Raw genomic sequence first — 13,988 nt, 5'->3', positions numbered from 1 at the left:
TGAAAAACACCTAATTTACTTTTCTCCCTGAGCAGCTGCAGGATTTGTTGTGTGGGCAAAATGAGGGTAATAAAAAGCTGCAGCAGGGATGCAGACATAGCGATTTTTCTCCTCACTATGTGCAAAAGCAAAGGCTCTGTAGCGTACATTTAGCAGCTGTCTCTTTCCGTGTGGATACCGTATTAACCTGCAAACCTTGACCTGGACCGAATGGCTGGTTGCCATGACAGCATGTTGCATCAGAACAGTTATTGGGTTTAGGTTGAAATCATCTCGCCCCTCTTAAAATGTGATTTCTGGGGAGGTCGTCAGGTGAAACTTGGAAAGTTTTTTCAAAGGAGAGGCAAAAACATTGATGTTCAGCAACACGAGCATCTGCCCAGAGATGTTCTTTGTTCATGGCAAGAAGGCAGGTGGCTCCCCACCTCCTCCACTTCATTGGAGAAGGAGGTCAGCAGATCACCAGAGAAACAAGCAGTTCTTGGAAACGAGATGGCTGTAGGAGGTTCAGGGGAATCTGTCTGCTGTGTGACTCCCACTCCCAGTCCCGCTAAAGGCAGTAGGTGAATATTAACAGCTTAACACTCCAGTCACCTTGAAAATTTCTGAACTTAAAGTAAGCCCATGATCAGTTACTGTCAAGCTGGACTGCTTCTAAACCTCTGCTGACCTGGTCCTGATTCACACTGAGGCCCTTTATGACTCTAAAGAATTACAGTCATACACTTCAGAAAAGCATTTCTCTGGCTTTTTGATGGCTCTGCTTGGCAACATCCTATGGGAGACTGCCCTGGGGATCGGAGGGGCTGAGGCTGATCTGCAGGGGCAACCTCCCCAGAGCACAGGTTTCTCACTTCAGTGTGCTGCAAGCGGAGCCACGCGTGGCAGAAAGCTGGTGTGGGTTGGCAGGGACCTGACAGAGCTCAAACACAAGAAGTGCACAAGCTGGGAGGGACTCTCCAGGAGGGACATAGAAACAGGGACCAAGCTTTGCAGGGACAGAGCTGGGAAAGGCAAAGCTCAGCTGAAGCTGAAATGAGCCACAGGAAAGGTTTCTCTGGGTGTGCTGGCAACAAAAAAAAGGCTGAGTAAATCTCAGCCTGCAGCTCAGTGGGGCCAAGGTGAAGGAAATTAAAGGCACTTGATGTCTTTTTCTGCTGTGGCTTTGACTAGTAAAGGTCTGTCCTCAGACTTCCTGGGTTTCTGAGTCTGCTAAGTTGTCTGTAGGAATTTAGCATTACCCACAGTAGTGGAAGACAGTGATACAGTTCTGGAGCTAATTGAATGTACAGCAGCCCCTGACACCAGACAAGGTACATCCAAGGGTGCTGAAGGACTTGGTTGATGTCACTGCGAAGCCACTTGGCAATCAGGAGAGGTTCCTGGTGACTGGTAAAGGGCAAGTACTGTTAAATGTCTTTATTAGCCACCTGGATGATAGGATGGAGTGCAGCTTTGGCAAGTCTGTGGATGAAATCAAACTGGGGGGAGTGGTCAGTGCACCACTGATGCCTGGGGGGGCTGGAGAAATGGCAGACAGGAGCATCCTGAAGTTCAACAGAGGCCACTGTGGAGTCCCATGACCACGGGGGAATAACTCTCTGCATCAGGTTGAGGACTGCCTGGCTGGAAAGTCAGAAAATGCCATGCAGAGGCTAGTGGACAAGTTGAACCTCAGTCCACAGCATTCTCTTCTGGCAAAGAAGAGGCTAACCTTGTCCTTGACTCCATTAGCAAGAGTGTAGCTTGTTGCATTGAAATGGCAAAAAGCAACAAGGGAATTCTGAGTAGATACTAAGAAGTTAGATACTACTACTACTAAGAAGTAGATACTAAGAAATTCTTGCTCTGAGGGTGGTCAAAGGCTGCATCAGCGACCCTGGGAGGTTGCCAGATTCACATCTGTCACTGTGGGTTCAGTCAGAACTTGGTGTGACCCTGGTGTGACTGAATGGGGTTTGGATTGGGTGACCTGAAGGAGCTTCTTCCAGCTAAGATCATTCTGCAACACTCAAGTCTTCTCTTTGGCCATAGAGAAAGTTAAGCCCAGACCAGGGCTCTGCCTGTGGATTCAAGTGAAAATGGGTTGTGTGCTTATGTTACTCTCTTTTCCCTCTCGCTCGCTCTCAGCCTTATACATCTCTCTTTCCTTCTTTTACAAGGAGGGCTTTTACAAGTTTCTTTTACAATGTGCCATCACGTTGTACCTCAAGTATTTGGTAATGACATGTCACTGTAATCCCCCTAGAAAATTCTTCCAATATCACTCACTTCTTTTATATTAAACACACTGCTGTGTGTTTTACCCTGGTACCCTTTTGGCATGTATAAGAAAGCAGAGTTCAACACTGACAGGAATATCTACATAGGCAGGAGCTCACAATAAAACAAAATCCAAATGACATGTGATTTCTTTGATGAACTTTTCTCTTGGTGTCAGTTGATGTAATTTCTTTACAGCTGTCAACCTCTAACTCTGCCAGAACGGTCTCTTACAGCTGTGCTGCTGCACTATGATCTTGTCAGACAAGAGGCACAAGGAGTGAAGTGGGGTTGTCCTTTTATCCCTTTAAGTCTTAGGAGGATTTGAAAGGCTGCAGCCAGGTAGTGGAACTGATTGAAAGAGTTCACTCGGGTGAAGGGATTGGCAGTGGCAGGAAGGAGAACACTGAAACAGAAGAAACAGAGTTTGAAGGGATGCTGTAGTAGAATGGAAGGAACAAAAAATGCAGTGGGGCTGACTTGGCTTGGTGTTAGGATGGCTTTCCTGTAAATCTTAAAATTACTGTACAAAGTGTTGCTAGTCCTCAGGGTGGTGGAACAGTGCAGGTTTGAAAGGTTACAGCAATTGCCTAGTGCTTCTGCAGATCAATGGCAAATCATAAATCCAACAGGAGAATTTATTACCACTGGTCCAGCAAGTGCAATTCCTGGCTCGTCCTCTCTATGATGCAATTGTGGCAGGAATGCGCTTTTGGGAGATGTAAATCTTGAAGACATTAAAGGGATGGCAGAGCTTTCTTCATGCATGGAAATGTCAAGCCGGCATCTTGACCAAATTATCAGATGGTTGGTTGCATCTTGACGTTGTAGGACATGCTAGTGGTTACACAGGGCAAGAAAAGATGCTCTTCGCTTCCTGTCCCGAAGTATTTCAGCTATGCTGCCATGCACTGTGAATGTCGGTGTGGCAGCCCAGGGCAGGCTGTGCTGCAGACACTCAGGAAGTCAGCAGGGTTTATATAAAGCTCTGCTGGGTCTGTAGAACTTTTTGGCTCCTTTCCAGCATGGAAATGGTGATATAAATAGCAGAATGTCTCACTTTTGAAGTCTGCCTTCTATTCACAGAAAGGAAGAACTTTGTGCTGGAGCTGTGATATCATAGCTGTTAAATACAAGCCTCAAGACCAGCCCTATGACAGTCTGAACCGCTTGACCACATCTCAGTGGGATGCGAGTGAGCTCAGTAGCCTGTAGCATCACATCTCTGTTAGCTCGTTGCTGACATCTGAATAAGGTTTGGCTGTATGAAAGCAGGGTTTAAGAGTAAGCCATCCTCCCTCCTCTCTTCCCAGATGCTTCTCTCCCCGCTAAAAGACAATAAATGTTGCTTTTTTTTTTCCCTTTGGCCAGATTAACAAAATGTTTGGGACAGTGGTGGTTGGAGTTGGAATTGCTGGCTTAGCACGAATCCGGGACTTGATGAATCCGATGCCTTCCAGCCCTTCTGAGCACCTGAAACTCTTTGGATTTGTGTCCAGGTTAGAAATGTCATCTTAGCATGTTTAATATGCGTTCTGTAATGATTCTTTCTTCTGGTGCACATGCCTTTCCATGAGGAGGACTATTATTTCAGAGGGCAGGGGATGAATATCTGAAGTATTATATTTCTCTTATAATTAAGGCTGTCTGAACAGGGAAAGTGTATGCAAATATGCCTGTCATTCTGAGTGGCAGCTAGGAAATGAGCACAGAAAGCTTTGCAAGAGGGAACTAATGGGCTACCTTAGTGAGATACCTTGCAGAAATTGCTGAAGTAAAAGCTGGGAGATGTTCATGCTGTAGGATCTGTGTGGTAAAAGGAAATGCAGTTGTGTCTGAGATTTCCTGTAGGTTCAGAGTGGTACAGACAATAGTTACTCTAATGAGCTAATGTTTGCATGGTATTTGTCGAGATGTTTAAAAGACATAAGTTTTACAGCATTTAAAAAAAGGTGTGTTTTACAAAAACATAGGTTTGTAACATTCCTAATAATGCAACTTCATCATAAAATTCTAATTATTTTCTTTTTGGCAAGGTAGTGAACCTGTAGTGTCTTTAAAGAAAATCCCTTAATTTAGTACCTACAGTAAAGTTGCTTCTTAGAGAACCAGAGTCTTTCTCACTAGCTCGGAGACATGGAAATTTAGTGTATACCTCCCTCTGAGCATTCCTGCTAGGCTCTCTGCCTGTAACATCAAGGTTTTAAATAGTTAAGCAGTACATGTATGGATCTCTGACTGTGAATGTATTTTTCCAGCTATATTTAAATCATACAGTCAGGGTTGGTTGTTTGGGACTGAGAGGACCCATTAGGTCATTCAGTCTATTTCCCTGCCAAATAGACTCCTGGTTCCTTGATGCCTTTGCTAGTGCTACAGCTAGCCTCAGACAACACTCAAGATAGGGTTTTCACTACTTCTGCTGAGAAACAGTGCTGCCAAAATGCACAGTTCACAGGTTCACAGACAGCTTGCTTGGATATGTTGTCTTGCTCTTTGCATTCCAATCACATGCAAACGTTATTTGTCTTTGCTTTCAAGTCCGGCTTGTGGCCTACCCTCATGCCCTCTGTCACCTATCCTAACACTATCAAGGTGTCTGCTCTAGTCTTTACTGATGTAAAAGGCTTTTGGGGGGGTTGCGTGTGTTTCATTTTCAGGTGGAGATTGCTCAGAGTGGTGGCCAAGAGAGCCTTTCCCTTGGCTCTGGCATTGGGTGTGTGCCATCATAGCCAAGCATCTGCTTTGTCCCTCTCCTTCTTGTCCATACTTGTTGTAGTTGCATGTGGCCCTAGCAGCTCAAGTGCTTTGGCCCGTGTTATCCAGCATGGTGGGGAGAAGTTCTCCCGTAGGAGCAGTGTTCTCCTTCTAGTCACTCTTTTAAAATGGTTCTTTCGTAATGATGCTTATTGAAAAACAGAACAACAAAACTAATCAGAAAGCACTTCAATAGCAGGACAGTTTCTGTGTTGATACCACCACCTACGCACTGGCCCATCTATTTTGTTCTTTTGTGGACTACACTTCTGTCTGTAAGTGCTCATGATCTTCCTGGATAACAAACTGCCTTTGTTCTACCCTGGTTGAGCTCAGTGAGACAGCCATCCATGAGAATAATTTCTACGTGCTGTTGCACTACATGCAGTTGGAGAGAATGGACTGTGACAGTTATGCTCTGGTTGTATTTATGCTAAATACACAGGAGAAGCTTTGGCAATATTAATGAGGTCAAGCAGATTAGCCTGGAAGATGCTCTAAGAAGCAAAGAGATCCATGCAGCCTTCATCAGCACAGAGAACAGAAGCCATGAAGAAACCATCAGGTATTTTGAAGTGGTTTTTTTCCCTCTTTCCTACCCTTTCCCATGTAATTTAGAAGCATAGAGGAGCTGTGTAAAGCTGTTGCAGGAGAGGATGTGGACACTGGAGAAGAGACTGCCAGACTAGAAGCCCGAAGCAAAAGATAGTGAGTTCCCTAGGGCACCCAATAAACCCTGGAAGAGAATGTGATTTAAGATGCACTCATTTCCCAGGTAATTCAAATTGCATACCTCTAGGCCTGTGTTTGGTGGACAGGCAGCTAAAACCAGGATTCAAAGACTTTCCTCACAGATTATATAGACAAAAGTCACTCTGGTGCCCCACTCCAGCCACTCAAGTGTCTGGAAGTTAGAAATTGCGGTGCTCAACGCTGTGGCATTTTAGTGACTTGCTATAGGTGAGTGAGGAGATTCTGTGGAAAAAGAATTAAAACTCAGCTCTCCCTGTGTTTGAATGTGTGATGTAGCCACACACCATCCTTGCTAGGAAACTTGCAGTTGGTTTTGTTACTCTGCATTGTTCATTTCTCTGCAGGGGGCTGATGGTGGGAATGAGAAGCAGCTTGCACAGTGCAGAGAGAGGATTATGATGATATTCTTTTTAAAGACTGATCTTGTATCCCTTTCAGAATGTTTCTAGAAGCTGGGAAACATGTCCTCGTTGAGTATCCCATGGCTTTGTCTGCTAAGGCGGCCCATGAGCTCTGTGAGATGGCTGAGCAGAAAGGTAATGCATTTGTTCTCAAGGGTGTAAAGAGTATTACCTGCTGGGTAGCACCAAAGGCATCTCAGCCCAACTCACAGGGCTCCAGTCTACTCTTAGTCATAACATACAAGGGAGTATGCTTGTCTCAGAGATGTGTCGATCTAGGATTTAAGTTGTGTGTAATGGGAAAACAAACACACAGATGTTATTGCAAAGAGTAAGCTACATTTGCCCTCACAAAAGCACTGGTCTCTGTGACACTAAATGCAGTTAGAGAAGGCAACATCTGGCACACTGATAGGAAAGCACTTAATTAGTGTAGCCATTTGACTTGTGCCCTTTTCTGTTCTCTCTCCCTGAAAATAAACTGGAAACAGCTCCCCTAACTAGTATTTGTGATGTGCTGGTCACACGCAGCTGCTCATGCTATAGTAGGCCGGCAAGATATCCCTGTCTGAAAGACAAAATCTCTTTATTTCTGGAAAGTGTATGGCCCCATCCCTGCTGTGCCAAGGGTCAGGAGCTGGCAGTTCAGCTGAGACCAATGGGGATGTATGGGGCTGCAAGGAAAAGGACAGTGCTGGGCAGGAGCACAGTACAAACCCTTTGGACAAGCTGCACTATTTAAACCACTACTTCTTAAAAAATTCCTTTGTGACTTTTGTCCTAGAACACTGGAGGTACAGGATTTCTGCTTTGTTGTTTCCTTGTGCCATCACCACTTAACTGCCTTCTTGCTCGCCAAATAGCTTCCCATTGAGCGGAATTTATGCCTTTTCTCCTGAAGCAGCAGCAGTTACTGTCAGCAGACTAAATTGTCTCTCCTGGAAACCTTCCAGAAACACACATACTGAATGAGGGCCACATTCAGTGTGTATCGGATAGCCTCTATTCCAAAGTAGTCATATTAATTGCAGTGGAGGGAGGTTATCTTTAACATATTGTTACAATCTGGATCTGAGTATTATAGTTTTTTTTACTCCTCCTTTTTTTTTCCCTCACAGGGTAGTGGGAAAGAAATGCAGAACAAGGAAATGTGAGGGGAAAGAGGCCAAGAATTAATCTGTCATTTGCTTTGAAGACTTATGTTTCAGCTTTAGTTGGGTATTGGGTTTCATTACAGAGTTTCTGTTAAACATAGTGGCTACTGTTCCTGTAGTCTCTATATTTGTTGTCTCCTGAAAAATCCTTAACCCAGATTGATGTCTCAGAGCAGGGCCCGTGTTTGATTTTCTTCCTGACATCATTCTGACAGCCATGCATGAGAACATTTATAAGTGAGTTCCCATGGGTGGCTGGTGAAGCCTTTATGGCATAGACGTGCCTTTGATTCACTCAGAAAGCTTTTATTTGGTCTGTCCTGATTTTTGGTGGATTTTTTCTTTGTTTGTTTTGTTCTGCATGGCAGATAAAGTACTTCATGTGGAGCACATTGAACTTCTGACTGAAGAGTACAAGCAGCTGAAAAAAGAGGTGGCTGGGAAAGACCTGGTGAAGGGAACATTGCATTTCACAGGTCAGTACCTGTGGGGGAATTGAAGTCCATCTGGATTTGTCTGACTGCTCCACAGGGACGTCAGTCCTTCTAGGCTTCATTCAGTCCTTTTAGATAAGAGTCTGCCTATAACTGACTAGAAACACAGGTATCAGTTCTGGATATTCCCATGAAATTGCAGAGCTGTCTGGAAAGCACCTTTGCCTTAACTGTTGTCTTCTATGGACTGTTGCTTTGCTACTCTCTTTCTGCTATTTGGTGAAGAATGCCAGCCCATGCCTTGTTGTATGGAGGAGAGGATACTTCCTCACCCCTTCTGTACTTTGGTGGTAGTGACCACCATTTCTCGTTCATATTTGTCTCAGAGAAGAGAATGAGCTCTGAGGAATTGTCCCAGTTTCTAGTGGGGACTTTGTTTTCACTACTGGTATTTGGCCCTGGAAGAGTTGGGAGAGGCTTTCAAGCTATTGTTTTCTCCCTACTTTATTCCCTTGTTGAGTCCAACAGTTGAATATAACTTCTTGTCTACAACATATCCTGAAAGGTTTGTCGTATATGTACTTTGTGCAGCCTTCTCTCATACCTTACCAACTGATTTCAAGGTTGACTGTGTTTGTTGACTTTCCTGCTCAGTCTATCCACTCATGGCCTTTCTACACCCTGGTCTCTAAGCCTGCAACACTGCAGTTTCTTCATCCTTTCATATGTGGAGGGCATTATTCTCTTTCCCATTTCTCAAGACTTTCTGTTGCTGTGTTGCCAGGTAGCGTCCTTGATGAAAACAAAACAGGATTCCCAGCTTTCAGTGGGATTGCCCGACTGACTTGGCTGATTGACCTCTTTGGAGACCTCACTGTTACCTCTGCCACCAGAGAAAAGCAGAAGGATAAGAATTATTCTAGAATGACTGTTCACTTTCAGACAGCAAACAAGAAGTAAGTAAATGGGCATGGCAGCCAGGCTTCTCATGTGTCATCTGCAGGAGATCTGCATCCTCTCTTCCTCTTGTGGAAATGGAATGAGTAGCTGTCAGCATGAAAGTGTACAAGACAAACAGGCCTGAAAGCTAGGCATCAGACATTCTAGCTGTAAAGCTAATCTTTCTTTAAACACTGAAAAACTCCAGCTGTTTGAAAAGGTGGTGCACTGCTTGTAATACTTAACTTATAGCACTGTAATGCTGTGCTAGTAGGTAGTACTAGCTGGAAAGTAAGAGAAAATTATACATTTTGAGCAGAGGTATAATATACTACTGAAATGCCACCATGCCAAGTTTGCTTTTGACTAATGCCTAATCTGCAGTACTGAAGTTTCCTCGATACTTCCTGAGTAGGACAACAATCTGTTTCCCTTTCTTGTCTTTTTGCTTTTCTTTTTTTTGTCTTTCATTGCATGGGTGAGAATCCAGCAGCCAGGATTACTTGTCATTTTTTCCAATCATTGCACTATGGCTTTGTTGCAGAAAACTCTTTTGATGATGCATTTTATAATAACGTTTGACCTTCCTTTTATATGATAACAATAGCTTTGTTATCAAATAGTATATTTTTAATGCTACAACATAGTGTATTTTTAAATACTGTGTGACCATGAAGTAAGTCACCAGTGTTTTATACTGTGGATTGAGTACTGAACTTGGTCTGAAGTGGGGTGGTGTAGTGTTTTACTGGAAACTCTCAGGTTTTTTCATTCTGGGCCATCTGCCTGAAAGTCATGTCCCTCAGATACGTTGAAGTTACTTATGATGACACTTTACTGCATGCTATAGGTGCAACTTGGTAATCATCTGACATGAAAATGTACAGAGAAGTTACCTAAGGTCTATACATTTCTTAGGAGGTAGGAATGGTGACGGAACAATTTATTCCTTTCCTTTCACTCCTGCTTTCCTGTTTTCCCATATAGCATGCTGTGCCTTTGAGAGAGATGACCTCTTCATAGGCATATGACAAAAGGCATACGAGAAGACTAGGGAGAGCAAGGGAAAATAAGACCGTATGGGAAAATGTTCTGGCCTGTCTGTGTAATAAAGTTCCCTTTGTATTGCGCATATACTGCTAGAACGCTTAAAACAACAAAAAAACCAAACATCAAAACAAAAATCAACCCCCCAAAAGCAACAAAACCACCCCAAAAAGAAGCAACCACAACAACAAAAAAGAAAACTCACCAAACTTAACGCTTGCTTCTTTAGCAATTTTATGTAAGCTTTTAGTTAAAAATTAATAACCTGAAGGACCAGCTATGTGGGGAGTGAACAATCAGGGCTCATCCGAGCTGTTGGTTTCACCATGGGTCTAATTAAGCATTTTATCAGCCAGTCCTACAAAGCCCACTGCAGTTTATTGTGGGATTAGCATCTTGTCTTAGCAATCTTCCTCTGTTTAAAGAAAACATCATTTTCAATGCCTTTAAAAATGCAGTTCTGAGAGGACAGAACTCCGTATAAAAGCTCTGTTTACCCTCTTAGCAATTTGCCAGTAATTAAAGTAGCTGTAAAGATCTATAGAGTGAGATTTGAACTAATTCCAGCAGGTGGAACTAGCGGGTGGTTTAAACATTTCCCTGGCTGTCCTGTCTCCTAGTAGTCCTTAGCTGACATAAATATTTGCTAGATACAAACCCATTTCTACATTACTGTTTTTTTCCTGCTCTACACTGATACCCACTACTGTTGGTATGGGTCAGTGTGTGTTTTGTCACCATGAGCATTTTAATGACCTCGGGGGCAGTCAGCTTTATGCCTGTGGGATAATTTACGCTGGCTGGAAAGTTACATAGCGTTCCTGTATTCTGTTCGGTGGCAGGGCCATATTTCCTGCTGACCTTCCCTCCATTGACGTCAGTGGAGTTACAGCCGCAGAGAATTTGGCCCACTCTCTATCAAATGAAGTTATGGCCCAGCAGTAATGGTGGTGGTGTTACAGCTCTAATTTGCCCAACCTTCATTGTGCTGAGGGACGGGACAGGTCTGCACCTTCCCTCAGAGCTCTCTCATCCTTTTTCGAAAGACATGAATGCACTAACCCTGAGAAATCAGGTTAATTCAGCCTATTTTTTACCTTGGAAAATACAGCAGGTGCAGAATGCAGGAGCCTGTGTTCTGCTTGTTAAGCAGGGATTTGTGCAAAGGCTATAGTCTGCCTCTGCTGCACAGCCTGCACTGGCTGCTCTTCTGTCTCCGGGTGGATTTTGGAGGTGCGTATTAACGCCTGACACCCAGCTATCTGAGAGATGACCTCTGCCTCTGTTCTGTTTCCAAGAGAGTTGAGCTGACAGCCTATCTGTGATAAAACATTGAGCAATCCAAGGAAAGCCAAACCCCCACTGACAGCATGCCTGGTTTGGGACTGCAGTTCCTGTCCCAGGATTATGGAGCTTGGATTCAGTAAATGTCAGAAATGAATTTTCAGTGAGAGCTGGAGAGAGAATGATTTGGGCAGTGTCTCTTTTGATGTTAACTAGGGGTAGGCTCTAATTGTCTAATTCCCATCCAAGGTAAGGTAGCTCCTTTTGATTGCATGGTAAATAAAAATTATTGGCATTGTCAAAGCATGAAAAGGAAAATGTCTTAATTTCTTTTAAACATTTTCTGAACACATAATCTGACAATAAGCATTTGAAACAATGTTTTTATTGAGATCTAAGCTTACAAAGTCTAATCAAATAGCTGCAAATTGAACATCCGTAAAAAAGCATGTAATAACTGCTTTCTGCAGAAGTTGCTACATAAAATATTAAGCTGAGTGGATCCAGAATTCTTCCAAGCATGAAACCAGCTTAATTCTTTTGCAGGTACAAAGATTGCTTGCCTCATTTGGGTTTATTGAGCTAGCACAGTCCAACTACAGCCACTTATTATTTGAGGAAACGAGAATCAGAAAAGCAGAAAGCCTCTTCCAGCCTCTGAGTAAAATATAGCTAGGAGAGCCCAGTCCAGGAATCTGGAAAGACACAACAACCACAGAAAGTCAGGATGGTTTCTTCACTGCAGGTAGTGCTTGCTTTTAAGAAGTTAGTATAAAAGTGGTTTGTTACTGTTCGGTTAAACTTTCTTTGTCGTCTTAAACTGGCCAACATATTTTATGTGGCATTATTCAGCTACCAAAAATGCTGGATTTGTTGCTTCTAAGTAACATTTCTAAATAACTAACTTCCTCCATAATACTTCGTACAAATCTTTAATGAAAATGGGGAAGTTACTTTTTGAAAAGCAGCAGCCCTTCACAGTTTTCTGACATAAAGTGCAAACCTGTTTCTTAAGCTACAAAGTTGCTTAAATCACGTGCAGACTTGCAGCATGCATATTTTTATAGCAGAAGAGGGATTAATTTTAGTGTAGTAGTTGTTGTTAATTAAAAAATTAATAAGTTCTGGTTACCAATCAAGTAATTTTCTCTTTGGGAAAATAACTAAAAGTCCGATTGCAGGAGATCTATTTCTAAACCCAACGTTTTCCTGCCCACTGATCTAAATCAGTCATTTTAATCACTTTGATTAAATTGTGCCCTCTCTGCATGATTGTGCTTCTGGTTCAGTGGCTTCCCCAAGCTAGAGCAGAAGGAAGCGTATGCTCGAGCCTGATCACTGCTGTGTGTGTGCACTAGGTCACTCCAGGGAGGTGATCCTGCATTGACACTGCCTGTTTTGGATCATATCATGGTCTCTCCACTACTGCATGGTGAAGATCTTTGTCTATGGCTGCCCAGTGGTTTCTTCATACCCATCTACCTGAGATAAAGCAGCTTTGAATAACAGTGGCCTGTAGCTATTTGCTATCATAAGAACATAGCGCTGACTCTCTTGAGTTGGAGCAAAACCCAGCTTGCTCAACAGCCTGCCTCTGACCAAGGTCAACATCCAGCACCTCAGGGAAGGAGGATGAGGACGTAGAAAACACTGAGCGATATGGTCCTCAAGCACCCTTGTGGCCTGCAATGACATGTAGCCTTGAGACTTCCTGAAACACGAGGTGTCCTCACATTTATTATCCTCTGAGAATTTTTCCCTGTGCGCTTTGCAAGCTGTGATTTGGTTTCTTCTTTTTTTTGTCCAGTTGTGTTATTCTATCCAGTCAGGTTCATCTGGCCATGCTTAATTTTAGAAGAATAATTGATACAATGATGTGCATATAAAAACTGGATCCTAAAGCATAAAAGATTAGGTGCAGAATCATTAAGCTGAGTGCTCTGCAGAATGCATTCAGGAGTGATTGACAAGGACTTTCTTTTTAGATCTAATGATATTGAGGATTTAATGGGCACTACTTGAAGACAGAGTTTATTCTTCCATGCTATTGATGCCCTCATAATTTGTGAGTGGCAGACTAAAATGGGTCATAAAGGACTGTGGAAAGGCCATCAATAACCAAATAAGAAAAATGATGTGCATCCTCTAAACACAGGCAGTAGTGAGTGCTGATGAATGAGCTGCAGAAAGGTAATGGCACGTTTTAGGCAGTTGACAAAAGAGCAGGAAGGGAGGATCGTGGCTGTGGCTTGTGTTGAGGACCATTCCTCAAAGCCTCTGTATGAATTTGCATTTTAAGTCCCCTGAAATGATGCAGCATGTGCCGTGGCTCCTCTCTCCTCAGTCAAACTAGGAAGTTGGGGAGGAAATTGTGAGGACCTGTGGGCTGTGCCAGTCGATAGCCAACACCACCAGTAGTTGGCCTGGAGACTGTGTCTCATGTTGACTTAAGACAGGACTTTAATTAAGACCTGCTTGAGAGTCAGTGTAGCTGAAACAGGTAAAATTGACATTTTGTGGTGCAATCTCTAGGATCAACTTGGTGCTCCCAGTGAAGAGAAAGAAATGTATTTGAAAAGCTTGGAGAGTATGGATGCGAGTGTGTGCACGGGTGAACTTGCCATCTGTTCAGCTCATTGTAAAGGGGTGGTGTTCAGCTTGCATGGAAGCACCTGGTTCACGTAGATTTATTCTTGCTGGAGGAATAACTGGAGACTGAGGGCCTTGTGAATTTAGCTGTGATTGGATCACACACAAAACATTTGGATGTTTAGCTGCACTTTTCATCCAAGTCCAGAAACAAGCAGATTAAATTTCTCTCATCCCTGTGAGATGGCTAGACATTGCTGGCTTCACTTTGTGCAGAGGGACATCAAAGCTATAGAGAGTGCTCAGATGGTGTGCTGAAAGTCATGGCATGAAGCAGTTAAAAGACCGTTACCTGGTATTCAACTCTG

The 13,988-nt window shown here is 43.3% G+C and overlaps 1 protein-coding gene across 3 annotated transcripts in view; it reads left to right on the top strand.

Annotated features, from left to right (window-relative positions):
• The window catches only part of BLVRA (biliverdin reductase A), a 36,230-nt gene that overhangs the window by 14,551 nt on the left and 7,691 nt on the right, over positions 1–13,988 (top strand). Inside the window, exons 2-7 of one of the 3 annotated variants that reach the window (XM_080609851.1) lie at positions 3,349–3,517; positions 3,634–3,761; positions 5,465–5,584; positions 6,211–6,308; positions 7,696–7,803; positions 8,546–8,717. In XM_080609851.1, the coding sequence (XP_080465977.1) occupies positions 3,643–3,761; positions 5,465–5,584; positions 6,211–6,308; positions 7,696–7,803; positions 8,546–8,717 (617 nt within the window). In that variant the 5' untranslated portion in view covers positions 3,349–3,517; positions 3,634–3,642. Of the gene's footprint in view, positions 1–3,348; positions 3,547–3,633; positions 3,762–5,464; positions 5,585–6,210; positions 6,309–7,695; positions 7,804–8,545; positions 8,718–13,988 lie in introns of all 3 variants that reach the window. The other 2 variants (XM_080609850.1, XM_080609852.1) reach the window with 2 other exon arrangements.

This window comes from Psittacula echo, assembly GCF_963264785.1.
Source record: "Psittacula echo genome assembly, chromosome: 2".
NCBI classification, from domain to species: domain Eukaryota; kingdom Metazoa; phylum Chordata; class Aves; order Psittaciformes; family Psittacidae; genus Psittacula; species Psittacula echo.
This window is presented reverse-complemented; position numbering and strand designations above follow the sequence as displayed.